This window comes from Cebidichthys violaceus, unplaced genomic scaffold (assembly GCF_023349555.1).
Source record: "Cebidichthys violaceus isolate CVI_PGR_0920_01 unplaced genomic scaffold, fCebVio1.0.p SCAF_35, whole genome shotgun sequence".
In the NCBI taxonomy this organism is placed as follows: Eukaryota; Metazoa; Chordata; class Actinopteri; order Perciformes; family Stichaeidae; genus Cebidichthys; species Cebidichthys violaceus.
In genome coordinates, this window is record NW_027176539.1 from 238,924 (window position 1) to 252,924 (window position 14,001).

Sequence of the window (14,001 nt, forward strand, 5' to 3'; positions counted from 1 at the left end):
GGGGAAACCAAACGCCGCTAACAAAACTTCAAGCTTCACGTTGTTAAAAGTTGTAATGATTCACTCTGATGTTACGGCTGAACATACTGCTGAGACCTCAAGGGAACCAGGAAGGAGGGCAGACCACTGCAGGGGGGGGCAAACTAGAGAGGTAGACAAAATAATGTGAACACCTCATGAAAAAAAATTAAAAAAAGAGTTTAGCTTTGGCTTTCACCACTGTAATATTTAAGATATCCAAACTCAATCTCAACCCATGTGCAGTTTAGTGACATAACAGCACAAAGAACTCAACCGCAAATCCTCCGCATTTAACCAAATTACAACTTTTGGATTCGAAAGAACGAAGAAACGATGTGGGATGATTACAGCGTTCGACTGGAAGCGGCAGTTAGTGTTGGTTTTGAACTAATTTTTGCCAGAAAACGTACAATTTGTAACTTTTGTTTTTGACGTGCAGATGTTGAACATTCCCTCTTTCCACACGCCAACGTTGAGGCACTCAGTTTCGGAGTCTGTTTCCCACAGATAACCACACCCATCTGTCCTCTACGAGAGACGCTGTCCTACGCGACGTCACTGCACCAACAGCCTCCGCATGAGTCACTGCACCACAGAACAAGAGACCACACCTGCGGACCGGGGGGCAGGTTCTGACAGCTGCCTGATCCTCGTCTTCGGCTACCCGTCGAGATCCCAGGAGATTAAAACAAAACAAACGGATAAAGGTGTTTCACGGCTCTCGACCGGCATGCTCGGGCACGGATTAAACCGGAACCAAACCGAATGAGGCACTGTAGAACAACCAGCTTTCTACAGCTGCATAAAAAGAAAAAGAAGAGAGAACAAATCGACGCGGTTCATTCTGGAATGAGGCCACTTTGCTTTATTCTACACATGACTTTGTTATTGTGGTCTGTGACGAGCTGAGGGAAGACAAAGAGTCCCGCGGGAGTAAAAAAGTCTTCGTAAAATGCAATAAGAACAATGAGACTTGTCCTTGTAAGGAAATGTCTTTTTCCCCTCCCATTTACAAATACGAGCATACCGAAATGACAAAACCCAGATCCTTCAGTAAGGCCTCCTGCTCTTCTGTAGATGAACTTACTGTGTTATAACGCCGGTGCTCGTTTTACGGTCCTTTTACCGTCGAATTCTCTGTTCGGCATCCGAGAGAGAAGTTAGAGGAGAGAGACTACAAGTCAGCTGCCGGTTCATTAGGTACAGCCGGTTAAAAAGTAGTTTTCTTTAAACTTATTCAAACAGGTGTTGTTGTTCAATTCAGAGGCTGTTCATTCATATAAATAAGTGGACAAAACACCCGAAACGCCTCTTAGCATGACACAAACTACGGCCTCCAAACTCACCAGCAGCTTAAACAGAAACTAAACAGTTATTTTTGTAACAAAAGAGACACGTCTGTCGGCCATATTGGAGCATGTTAAATTAGTTGGCAGAAACTTGAAAATGAAAGCGACAGTAGGAAACAGAAACTAAACATTTAAGAAACACTTCTACCGCAAAAAGGGACAAATGTATGTATTTTTAAGAAATGAAACATACATTTTGTTCCGTTATGTCTTGTTAAATGCTGAATAAATGTCAAACTCCCTCTCTTTCCCAGTAATTCGTCATTTACTGGGTCGTATATATATATATATATATATATATATATATATATATATATATATATATATATATATATATATATAAAAAAGTGCATCTAATCAAAACGAGGATTTGGGCGTCATATAAATCCATGGCTGACGTTAGCTCGTAGCAGCTAGCGGAGCGATGTCAGAGCAGGAGGTTTGTATTTGTTGGCAAAAAAAAAAAAAAAAAGGTCTTGAAAGAATGTTTTCACTGAAACCCTTCAGACCCAATCGCTCTCATGACTCCTCCAATATATTCCACTTCAACACAAAATATGTCCGAGTTAAAGACGCTCTAGCTGCCGTTTCAATGGGACAATAAGTGATTATTTATGATTAGAAAATATCCTAAAATTGTATTTAGAGTTCAATGTTGTGCGACGGCGTATTAGGGATATTGTAGGTCAACATTAAATAACATAACAGAGCCGAGAAAAAGGGTTCTATTCTGAGAAAAAACTCAGAATTTACAAATAAAACTTTGCAGAATCTCTGAGATCACAAACTCATAAATTTGCAGAACAAAAAAATCAAAAATTTTCTCAAATTTATGAGAAAGAAACTTTGTTTCTAAAAAGCCTCCATCACTCACAGTCAGCACTGAGTGAGAAGGTTTGTCTTATTGTTAGAGACACATCTTTGTTTCTACATCCCATAATAAAGTGCTCTATGGGGAATAGGAGACAATAAGTGAGACTCGCAGCCACGTCCTCGTGGAGAGATAAATGGTGAATGGACTTCCTTGTACGTCGGGGTTTGTTCGGGGATTACGTTATGATATGATGCAAAAACAGAAAGAAAAGCGGACGGACAAAAGAGAGACAATGGGAGCAGTGTCTCACTCACAACAAGGTCATGTGCAAGAAGGCCCCCGGGACCAGAGCTGACAAATGATTCATCGGTTAAACAAGATATGAATGCCTCGGAGTCAATAAGTCACGGAGAGGGACTGAGCGTAACCATGTAAGTGTGGCTCTCTGAGACGCGGAGAAAGACGTGTGCTGCAAATAAAACAACGACAACTTATTGCAAAACAGGGTGCGAGGCCGGCTGAGTCAGCGCCAGATTTGCATCGTAACTTCCTTGTTTGTCCTTCCCACACCTGCACACCGCACTGCCTGTGATGTCACCTGCGAGGAGAAACTGTGTCACACACACACACACACACACACACACACACACACACACACACACACACACACACACACACACACACACACACACACACACACTCTAAGACTGCAGCTCGGTGCAACCCGGCAAAACAGGACCGTCCGGCTACCGAGAGAGCTGAGAAAGTCCACAAGAGCTGCAGGATCCTCCGACTCCTTGGCTTGTTGGGAATGTTTCCATAGTGACCTGTTAGGCTAAAGGTGGTGTGTGTGTGTGTGTGTGTGTAGCTCCTGTGACAGCAGCAGATGCACAGGGATTGGTTACCTACCGTTTCACCACCAGGCTGAGGGTCTTGTGGGAGCCCTTCACCAGGCAGATCGCCTCCTGTCTGAAGCCGCTCAGGGGAATCTCGTTGATGTTGACGAGCTCGTCTCCCACCTGGAGACTCACAGCTGCTGCCTGGCTGCCCTCCTCCACCTGGAGCACAAACACAGCAGAGGGGAAGCTGAGAGTTTGACAACACACACACACACACACACACACACACACACACACACACACACACACACACACACACACACACACACACACACACACACACACACACACACAGTTACATAGGTGCCAAGATACTTCAGGATGCTACCGGCAAAGCTAGCTGGTTAGCGTGATACAGGACGTCTTTAGCCACGTCGTTTTTCAGCAAATCTGTTTCTATAACAAGAATATGTTGGGTCCAGGCAGCAACCTCCGGTTCTGAAGAGTGTTAAAGCTGCATTCTCTCTAGTGTCCACCAGGGGGCGACTCCTCTGAAAACAAGATGGCGACGACCGAAACGCTGAACTAGAGGCTTCAAAAAAAACAGTCCAGAAACCAGCGAGAGACGTCACTACGACAAATATATTTAAAACATATAAATAGGTTTAAACTGCCTTAATGAACGTCTTCCGTTGGACGTTACTGTGATGGGACAGTAGGAGCTGAACCGCTGCTGCACACAGATTGAGGATTGTGCTTTAAAATGCACATTGTGCCATAATATCTATATTCATCAGAGTGGAAACGGGCGCATAGCGAAGAACACGCAGTTTATAAGAAGGTGCCAAAAGACGTCTTACGCCCAAAGAGCTTCCCACCTCGGTGTTGTGAAAGAGATTACGTGACCTCACACGACCCGACCTCGGTGCTCCTTTAAAAGCTGCGATAAGCAAAGCGCCGAATATTTACTGTTGCTTTTAAAGCCTGATGTGGTGCAGATTCTGCTGCCGGGACCTCGTGTCGGAACCTTCACTGCTTTCCATCAGAAGCCCCTCGTGAGAATTAAAGAGACAAGAAGACGCTTGTGTCGGCGTTTCCTACAAAGCACCATTAAATCCTTTAAGGAGTAAATGCTAAATATTTTCTAATATATTAACTAATGTTAGAAACCACGGCCAGCAGTTATGAATCATATCTTTATGGCAGTCGATAAATCAAAACCAAGGGCAACGTGACTGCAAAGTCAAAAAAGCTTAAAAAAGGACGTGTGGGAGAACTGAGCACTAAACAAGCAGCAGCTTCCAGCCGACATTCTTCACTGTGACAGAAGAAACATTCACCGAAGTTCACCAAAACAGCAGGAAGGTCCGTTTCTGAAGACACGGGCCTCAGAAGGACAGAAGAACACTTCAGAAAGCTGCCGGCGGCGTGACGTGAAAAAAAAACACAACACAAAAAAAACGTGTCATTGTTTGTTTTGAGGGCCGACACCTGAAACAACACGTCTGCCGACGCGACGTACGGCGAGCGGAGCATTGGTCATTGAGCATCGGTCCATTACCCATCAGAACCAGAACCCCGTGAGGTGTTAAACCTGCAGAACCACAGCGTTCAGTGTCACCGCTGGCCTCAGCGTGGAGAGGGAAGCAGGGAGAAGTTGGCACATTAACACACAAACGCCGATAATCAGTTGTGAGGGGGGGGGGGGGGGGGGTATGACTCCACCACAGAGGCATATGTACATTTACAGACCATTACATCTTACGCGGCCTTCATCCTCAGCACCAGGCAACCAGAGCCAAGACGGCGCCGATCAAAAGCCCCTTTTCCTTTTGTCCAGTTTTCAGGCTTTTAATGACGACTGGCTGGATTCCTGAGCCGGTCCCGATATGGAAGTGGACTTTGTAGAGAAACTGAATCACCGGCCGATGCGTTTACAGTTTGAGTTATTGTGTTTGAAATGGACACAAAACACCTCTGTTGTTTTTTTGTTTTTTTACTGAAGCTGGAAAAAAAATCACCAAACCGATCAGAGGTGCTCAAGCAGCAAGAGGACGTCACGTTTAGGTTCACTTCATGCCACCTCCTCCACGTCAACAGGAGGAAGCAGTTCACCTCCATTACTGGGTCCATAGCAGGAGACAACCTCCGGTTCTGACTCCTCTGGTCGTATAGAAGTCTAGTCTAAAATGACTCTACTTCTCTCTTGATTTATTCCCTCAGTAAACATTGTAAACATGAGTTTATGGTCTCAATCTCTAGTTTACAGTCTTCTTCAATACAGCATGATGTTCATTTAGTACATTATGCTCCATTTAGAGTCAAACACACCATAAAGCAGGGGATGATTTAGGGGCGGGGCTACACGCTGATTGACAGGTCTCTACCGGAGACGTGTCTCTACGTCACTCCTCCTCAGTCCTGATATGGTCACTTCCTGTTCACTGGTTGCAAAAAAACAAGATGGCGACGGCCAAATCGCCGAACTCGAGGCTTCAAAACATCAGTCCACAAACCAATAAGTGACGTCACGATGACTTCTTATAGGCAGTGTGTGTGTGTGTGTGTGTGTGCAGCTAGCTGGTTAGCATGCTCATGTCAGTAGATATCAGTCAACACTGTAACCAATGTCAGTTCATGTTCTTTAATGTTTTGTACTAATCATATGTCCATATCTTACAGGTTGCACCTTTAAAGGTGGGGTCTCAGGTAGAGCAGATATATTAAGGTTCAGCAAACCCTTTTTTAGTAGCGTGTATTCATTGCTAGTTTTGGCCTTTTCATGGAATTTGTCGCAGATAATAAAATATAGATTTAAAACCTTAAAGTATTGTTGGGAAATCATAACATTGAGACATTTTAAATCAGGTTTGCAAACTGGAGAACATATCTGTGTTTGGGATCAGACCTCGCTGCTGAGAGTAATGCGCATTTATTTTGGGTTGGCTGAAGAAGTTTCATTACATAAAAGAGGTGTTTTTAGACTCAGTAGACTGGAATGGGGAAGTGAAGCTCCAGAGAAAGTCAACAGTAGTTCTGAAGAACAAGAGAGAGAATATTCACAGATTGCATTACATGTATCTACAAAGTCAATAATGGTCCATCATAAAACTGACAATACAGAATTTGTTTTCTACCATCAACAGCTTGTCGGGTCGTCTGTGTGACAGCTTGCGGCTAAACAGCAGTCTGACTTTTATCCAAACAGGAAACACGTCTCCACAATAAGACGTAATTCAAGAATGTAAATAAAAACAACAAAACGCTGCCAAGCAGCGGCATGAAAGAAACCGCAAACAGTCAGCGTTAACGCCACGCGGGAGCCGGGGGACTCTCTGACATGTCTCAGCCCAATCATTGTGAGACGCACCACGTCCTTTGTTTACCATCTTCCTCCGGACCATAATCAGTCACACTGCAGCCATCCTGGAGGCCCCGAGTCCCCTCAGAAATAGCCTCCTCGTGTCCGTGTGTGTGTGTGTGTGTGTGTGTGTGTGTGTGTGTGTGTGTGTGTGTGTGTGTGTGTGTGTGTGTGTGTATGGGGGACGTGAGGGGAAGGATGTGGTGGTGATGGAGGTCAGGAATGCTGACAGACGTCCCGTGCAGCGAGCTGACGGGGCTCTGAACTCAGACCTCTGGGACGGCTTTACGTCAGGGACGACGTTCACTGCCGTTTGACCTTTATGTGAAATGTTTAAGTTGAATCTGTCGCTAAGTTAGACCGATGTTTTAAGCATCTTCTTGCACGAAAGCAACTGTAGGTGAATATGTTGGGTCCAGGCGGCAACCTCCAGTTCTGAAGAGTGAAGTCAAAGCTTTGTGTCTTAAAGCTGCATTCTCTCTAGTGTCCACCAGGGGGCGACTCCTCTGGTTGTATAGAAGTCTAGTCTAAAATGACTCTACTTCTCTCTTGATTTATTCCCTCAGTAAACATTGTAAACATGAGTTTATGGTCTCAATCTCTAGTTTACAGTCTTCTTCAATACAGCATGATGTTCATTTAGTACATTATGCTCCATTTAGAGTCAAACAGACCATAAAGCAGGGGATGCTTGCTTTAGGGGCGGGGCTACACAGTGATTGACGGGTCGCTACCAGAGACGAATACGGCGTCTCTACGTCACTCCTCCTCAGTCCAGATATGGTCACTTCCTGTTCACTGGTTGCAAAAAAACAAGATGGCGACGACCAAATCGACGAATTTGAGGCTTCAAAACATCAGTCCACAAACCAACGACTACGTCCTCTCCTTATATACATTCTATGGTTACTACCTCCACAAACATGATCCGATTCGTTCTTCCCGCCTTCAGCCAGAACCTCTCTCTCTCTCTCTCTCTCTCTCTCTCTCTCTCTCTCTCTCTCTCTCTCTCTCTCTCTCTCTCTCTCTCTCTCTCTCTCTCTCTCTCTCTCCTCTCTCTCTCTCTCTCTCTCTCTCAGAGTCACCTTTGCCCCAGAGGTTGAGCAATCCCAAAAAAAGAAACAGTCAAATCAAGCCCACGAGGTTGTCACACAAAAGGATTCAATAATTGGTAAAACCTGTTTACCTCTCGGTGGTTTACCACATGCGTGTAGGAACAGAGACGTTTCTCTGGCGCTGACGGTCTCTTTTGAGAGCAAACTATATTTTTCCTGCACATAAAATGTGATCCTGGCACGGGATAATATAGGTATATGAGGTACGCATGCCCAGCTGTGTTGTGTAAAACAGGATTATACAAAGTTTATTGAGACTCAGGACTTTAAGTCCACCAAGACCTTGAGCAGAACCTGAGCTATGAGAGGAATGTTAAGAATTTTAATTAGATCCAGGATCTTGTTTTTTTTTTTTTTTTTTTACCAATACTCTAAACCTCTCAATAAGCTGTGGACCCCTTAAAAAAAAAAAAAAAATCATCTTTCATTTCAGCAATTGGAGAGAATGCACATAAAAACCACACGTTTAAGCCCCCCCCCCCCCCCCCCCCGGTGTGTGTTCCTAAGGTTAATGCAAGCCTGCCAAAAAAGTCAAGCGAGTACTCAATGTTCACTAGAACAGAGAGACATGAACATCGTAATAAGATGTAATGAAGGAAGAAAGAGTCAATGCCAAGTGAGCATTTATGGTTATTAAAAGAAGGGGGTGAAACCTGAGAACCGCTAGAATGGACTAAACGTAGCGGAACATTAAAACCAACATGTTTCTGTGTTACATGGTTGAACGGCACACAGTGATTTTGTATGTAGTCTGACTCTGTGACGGTGTTCTCTTACATTTCTCCTCCAGAAGAACAAAGTAAACACAGTGTTTTACTGTGAAATACCAATTAAGACGTATTCTGATAGAGAATATAAAGTCGAACAAATGTTGAGACCGGATTTTAGCTCCTGCATCACCGACTACGTTCACATGAACACTGATATTCCACTATTAATCACAGCTCATGTAAACATCATATTCTGTTTGTAGATTCTGAATGGATCATGTTGAGCAGAATATGAACAGAATATGAACGGCTGCATGTAAACGGGAATATTAGCAGAATATTCTCTTTCATTAGCCATGTAAATATCTTAGGAATATTGTCTAATAAGCAAAAAAAAAAAAAACCCGGAACATTCGGTTCACGTAAACGTGACTCATTTACATGCACGAAATATTCGTCTCTTATTCTTGAATGTGACAATATTCTGGATTTAATCCGGTCACGTAAACAGCGTATTCAGTTTGAGACATTAGGAATCATGTCTTAAATCAGAATGCGGCATTTTCAGATTAAGACGCGCGATACGCTGATAGTAATCAGATTACAGCAGCGTTCGTTAGCGTCACAACACGCGTCACAACGCTTCTCTTTCAGGACGTACGTCACAGTGATCAAAGTATGAACGGCTGACTGTAAATGTGAATATTCATTTTCATTCGCCATGGAAACGACTTTGTAAGAACACTAAACTATGAAAATCTGTGTTATATTAATTCATGTTATCTGAATGAAATGAATACATACTGTATATATGGACGGGTTTCAGTTCAGTTGTATAAAAACATAATATTCAGTGACTGTAGACGTAGTCGGTGTAGTTCTTCCTGTTCATGTAGGACAGAAAAACGTCCCAAAAAAACCAGGACATTCAGCAAAACCGACAATATGTTGTTTTCTACTGAAATCACCCTCCAGAGAAAAACTGGGCCGATAAGGAACAAAGTGCATCAGGTAGTACTTAGAGGCATACTGGCTCTGCAGTACACATGTATGTCATTAGACAAACGTTGGAGAGGCCTCAAACGTTTGTTTGGGTATAAAGCAGATACTGGTTCGTAGACGTGTTGTATACAGGCTACTATGTAAGGTTCTTTTTTTTTTTTGGTAAAGGAAATGGGTTTACATGATCTACATCACAGAAATAACTCCTACTAACCGTTTAAAGAAGTGGCCGTTACTCTGAGAGCCACTCCAGAAGAGCAAGAATCACCATAATCCTCACTTAATTTATCCCATCATGCCATTCCAACGGGCTTCAGGCTGTCACAGATAATTCACCACATTTAGAAAAATCAAACAAAGCTCCTACATTCCTGCCCTGCTCCTGGTACCACAAGCTACTAGAATCCAACCCGGCACAGAAGATATGAGAAAGCAAAAACGTTCAGGTGGGATCTGATAACTAACACACACACACACACACACACACACACACACACACACACACACACACACACACACACACACACACACACACACACACACACACACGCGCACACACACACACACACGCGTTGAGTTAGGTTTAGTCTATGAGGATCCAGACGGGAAGACTCACTCACAAAACTATTAAACAGTATCTCAAAAAGGTTGAGATTATACGGGTGAAAATAGCTTGAGAGCTTCTCAAAGAGTTCTGAGGAATTCAAATCTCACCGTCAGACGCAAACAGGTCCAGGTTTCGTTGGTCCTCGGAGGACCGACGTGGCGCTCATTGACAAAAACATTAACGGTGAAATACCGTCAATGTCAAAACCAAAAAGCTCCGGAGTCCAACTGAGCAATGGTTCATTCCACAACGTGATCTGGCAGCTTTACAGCTTAAAGACTTAAAATGGTCAGAATTCTTGTCACTTGAATGACATGCTTGTAAAAACCTACGGTAGCAAGGGGGGTGGGGGGGGGGGGGGTGGTCCTAAGGGTTTTGCTCTAAACCCTCATGTGGTGCCTCCGATCCTGAGTTTCGACCATCGGAGTTGGACTTTGGACCGCTTTTGGGTCAATACAGAAAACGAGGAACAAAAAAAAGGGACATGGCTCCCGACGAACAGGGGGCCATATTTTAACAAACCAAATTAACTAGCAAGGTCTTTTCTAGTTAATCATTACACGGTCAACAGAGAAGTGAGGCTACAGTGGGATGTCAGAGCTGATTGGGCTGCACTGCGTTTAGGTAATCTCTCCCTCTCACTGTATGCACAGTGTGGCTCATATCACCCATTTAACAAAGTCATCCAAGAACTATAAGATATAGTGCATGTTCTGTTCAGGAGGCAACCTCAAGTTCTGCCGAGTGAAGCCAATGCTTCATGTGTTAAAGCTGCATTCTCTCTAGTGTCCATCAGGGGGCGACTCCTCTGGTTGTATAGAAGTCTAGTCTAAAATGACTCTACTTCTCTCTTGATTTATTCCCTCAGTAAACATTGTGAACATGAGTTTATGGTCTCAATCTCTAGTTTCAAGTCTTCTTCAGTACAGCATGATGTTCATTTAGTACATTATGAAAACTGTGACCTGCTGGTGGCACTAGATAGAAAGTCAGCCAAACACCAAAGTCAGCAGAGTTCATCCTCCGGTGACCATGAACGACTGTACAAAACTTCACGACAAATCCATCCAGCAGTTGTTTAGATAAGTCTGTTCGGTCTAGACCATGCTGACCGACATTATATGCCGCTAGCATGGCTAAAAACAACAAACTAGTAGTGAAAATGATGAGTGAAAATCTGTAAAAAAAAGCATTTCCGCTAGCAGCTAAAGCCCTGATCTTGAAATATTTTTTTTGTGGTACTTTACCTTAGTTATGTGCAGAGGCTCTCGGTGCTCCAGTCCTCCCCTGAGGGTGAACCCCCACGGCGCTCCTCCTGACAGAAACACATCCACCAGCTTCCAGCTCTCACCGTCTCTGCTCCTCTGATCCACATCTCCTGGTCTCTGCATCACACGCCAAAGACTCTCCGCTTCTGTGTAGCGCGACTCATGTTTGTATCCCGCAGCATCCATGGTGCAACTGTAAGAGTAAAGAAACAACAGCATGAAAACATGTCCAGACACAACATTATAATCAGCATTGTTGACTGAATGCCACTACATTTAAAAAAGGAGGCTCAATCTTGGATCAAATCCACCTCTATGCTGATGACATCCCGCTGTAACTCCCTCTGAAATCTACCGTCCAGCCCTGCAAGAGCAGGAAGCTACAGCTACATCTTCACCGTTACCAAAGATAATATCACCATCACCTCGGCATCGTTACACTCCTTGACGGTCAAGTTTTTCGAAAAGATCGAGGTTTCACTGCTCGCTCTCACAGCTCAGCAAGGTGTGGATACACGTTACTGATCTTTTAAGCCCTCCTGAACCTCAGTGTGACCTGAAAACAACTGAACGTTCTACAGTCATGGTCACACCTAACTGAGCATTCGCCAGTTAGCAGGAGGAGCTAGAGAAGCTAGGATACAATGTTAGGACTAGATTAAAAAAATCTCTCTTATCCTGTTCATTCTCATCTCCTAGTTAATACTTTTGGACCATGTGATTTTTATTGCCATTAAATTTGTTTTAATTATCTCAATTGTTTAATACAGTGTTTCACAAATACAGGTACGAGTTTCCCTAGTGGTACTTTAGGGTAAGTTTTCATTTTTAATGTTAATTTAAAAAAAATATATATCAGTCATGTATAATTCCTAAAATAATTATACTACAATAAGTTAAATAAACAACGTAATATTTAGTATCCCTATTTTCAATAACACAATTACGGTCACAGTTACGTTTGGTTAGGTTTTGCGCTGGTGAACTTAAAATGTATCAAAAGGGGAATATTATTTTAAAAAAGTTTAAGAGCCACTGGTTTAAGAGAAGCACTTTGTAATGTCTGTTTTTTATTATTAGCCAATATTGCAAAAGATAAGAGCGCTGCATCACTGTCAGTCTGTCTGATGAGGAAATAATACACCTTCACCATTTACAAAAAAATGGAAATTTAATAAAAAAAAAAAAATCAAAGAATTCTTGGTTCTTAATAGATTAGGTGGAATATGGGGCCATGTTGGGCACAATAACAATATCATTGGATATTTCTTTATTTTGTCGAGAAACTAAATTTGGGAATTTGGGAAACTAGTAAAATTTAAATAAACTTCTAATGTAGAAAGGATTCATCTTCTTTGGGATAAAAAAAAACAATAATTTTGTTCTCCTCTAAGAAACAGACAGAAGACAAATTCAGACGAAAATGTTTACAGTATTTATACCAAAAACCATTTCAACACAAATGCCTCTGATTTTAAGAATTCAGCATTATTTCAGTGGTTTTGGGCAGTTCACTTTATATCTAATGTCATATATTTAAGATTTCTTACTTTCATGGTTATAAGAATTAAATTGCATAAGTGTTCTTCATTTGAAATCAACTCCTCTTAAAGACAAATTGAATGTGTTTGTAAATGTACAACAATATATAGCAAGTACTACATCATCATCAGCAGTAGAAAACAGAGCGCACAATGTAAACAGAATCATAACCAAACAAAATACAAAAGAATAAAATAGCAAAAGGTTTCTTTTAATAACTCTAAAGCATCAATAATATGATTATGACCTACTGTCAGTAGGTATGTTTAACTTTGCATTTGTTCTAGTTATCTCATTAAATCCAGTGTACTACGTTTATGGATTAAAAGAAAATACCTATAATAAATATGTAAGTATTCAATAATTTTCTTATCCTACACTGTGATTCCAAAAATCAATATTAATCCTGGAAAAATAGGAAATGTTTAATTCTATAGCCAATCATATATATATATATAAATGTGTGTGTGTGTGTGTGTGTGTGTGTGTGTGTGTGTGTGTGTGTGTGTGTGTGTGTGTGTGTACATATACACACACACATAACATGTATTTAAAAAACCGTATGTTTGTGTCACGCAGATCTGTAACGCAGCGTACACACCTGTTGTCATTCTACAGGCTGACTTACCGTAATGCTCTTAAAGTGAGAGAATTAAAAACACACCAACATAATGTGGAGCAGCACAATAGAAATACACATCTTCAGTCTACAGCCGAACAAACAGATAAACTGAGCTCACTTCAACAAGTACGTGATTGAAAAAAAAGAAGGAAAAAAAAAGTATTTTATCGACTCTTCGCGTCAAACATACTTTATAATGACATTAAAACAACTAGTTTTACTCAGATAATATCACAAAGGTCGTGTTTTTAAACCTTACCTGTGGATTCAACTTGTGGATAAACCGGTGATCACGACAGCTTTATCTCTGCTTTACGGTACACATACTTACTTCTGTTTGTAACCTGTTTTATTGTTAAAAGAATCACTTCTTTACAATAATAAAAAAGCTTACTGGTCGGGACGCTTTCAAGGGAAATAAGCCGAGAGTTTCCACCGGTTTTAAAGTCCGCAATCAGTCCGTAACATCCGACTTCATAATACAAACCCCGAGCACGACACACTGACACACTCAGGAGAGTTTAAATGGAGCTAAGCTAAGCTAACCGAGCTCCCATCCACGGACAACGGGGATAACAAGTGGAGCGACGTACGACGCATGCGCGCCACCTACCGTCAGCTGGACAACAGGGATAACAAGTGGAGCGACATACGACGCATGCGCGCCACCTACCGTCAGATAGCCGTTAATTAAACGTTCCCCCATAAAGATGGATAGATAGATAGATAGATAGATAGATAGATAGATAGA

General features: G+C 42.2%; 1 protein-coding gene across 2 annotated transcripts in view; it reads right to left on the reverse strand.

Moving 5' to 3' along the window:
- The window catches only part of shroom2a (shroom family member 2a), a 31,728-nt gene extending 17,977 nt beyond the window's left edge, over positions 1–13,751 (reverse strand). Inside the window, exons 1-3 of one of the 2 annotated variants that reach the window (XM_068725293.1) lie at positions 13,645–13,751; positions 11,066–11,279; positions 3,094–3,242 (exon numbers count right to left, since the gene is read on the reverse strand). In XM_068725293.1, coding sequence (XP_068581394.1) covers positions 3,094–3,242; positions 11,066–11,272 — 356 coding nt within the window. In that variant the 5' untranslated portion in view covers positions 11,273–11,279; positions 13,645–13,751. Of the gene's footprint in view, positions 1–3,093; positions 3,243–11,065; positions 11,280–13,509 lie in introns of both variants that reach the window. The other variant, XM_068725292.1, reaches the window with a different exon arrangement.
- Positions 13,752–14,001: the final 250 nt, after the last annotated feature.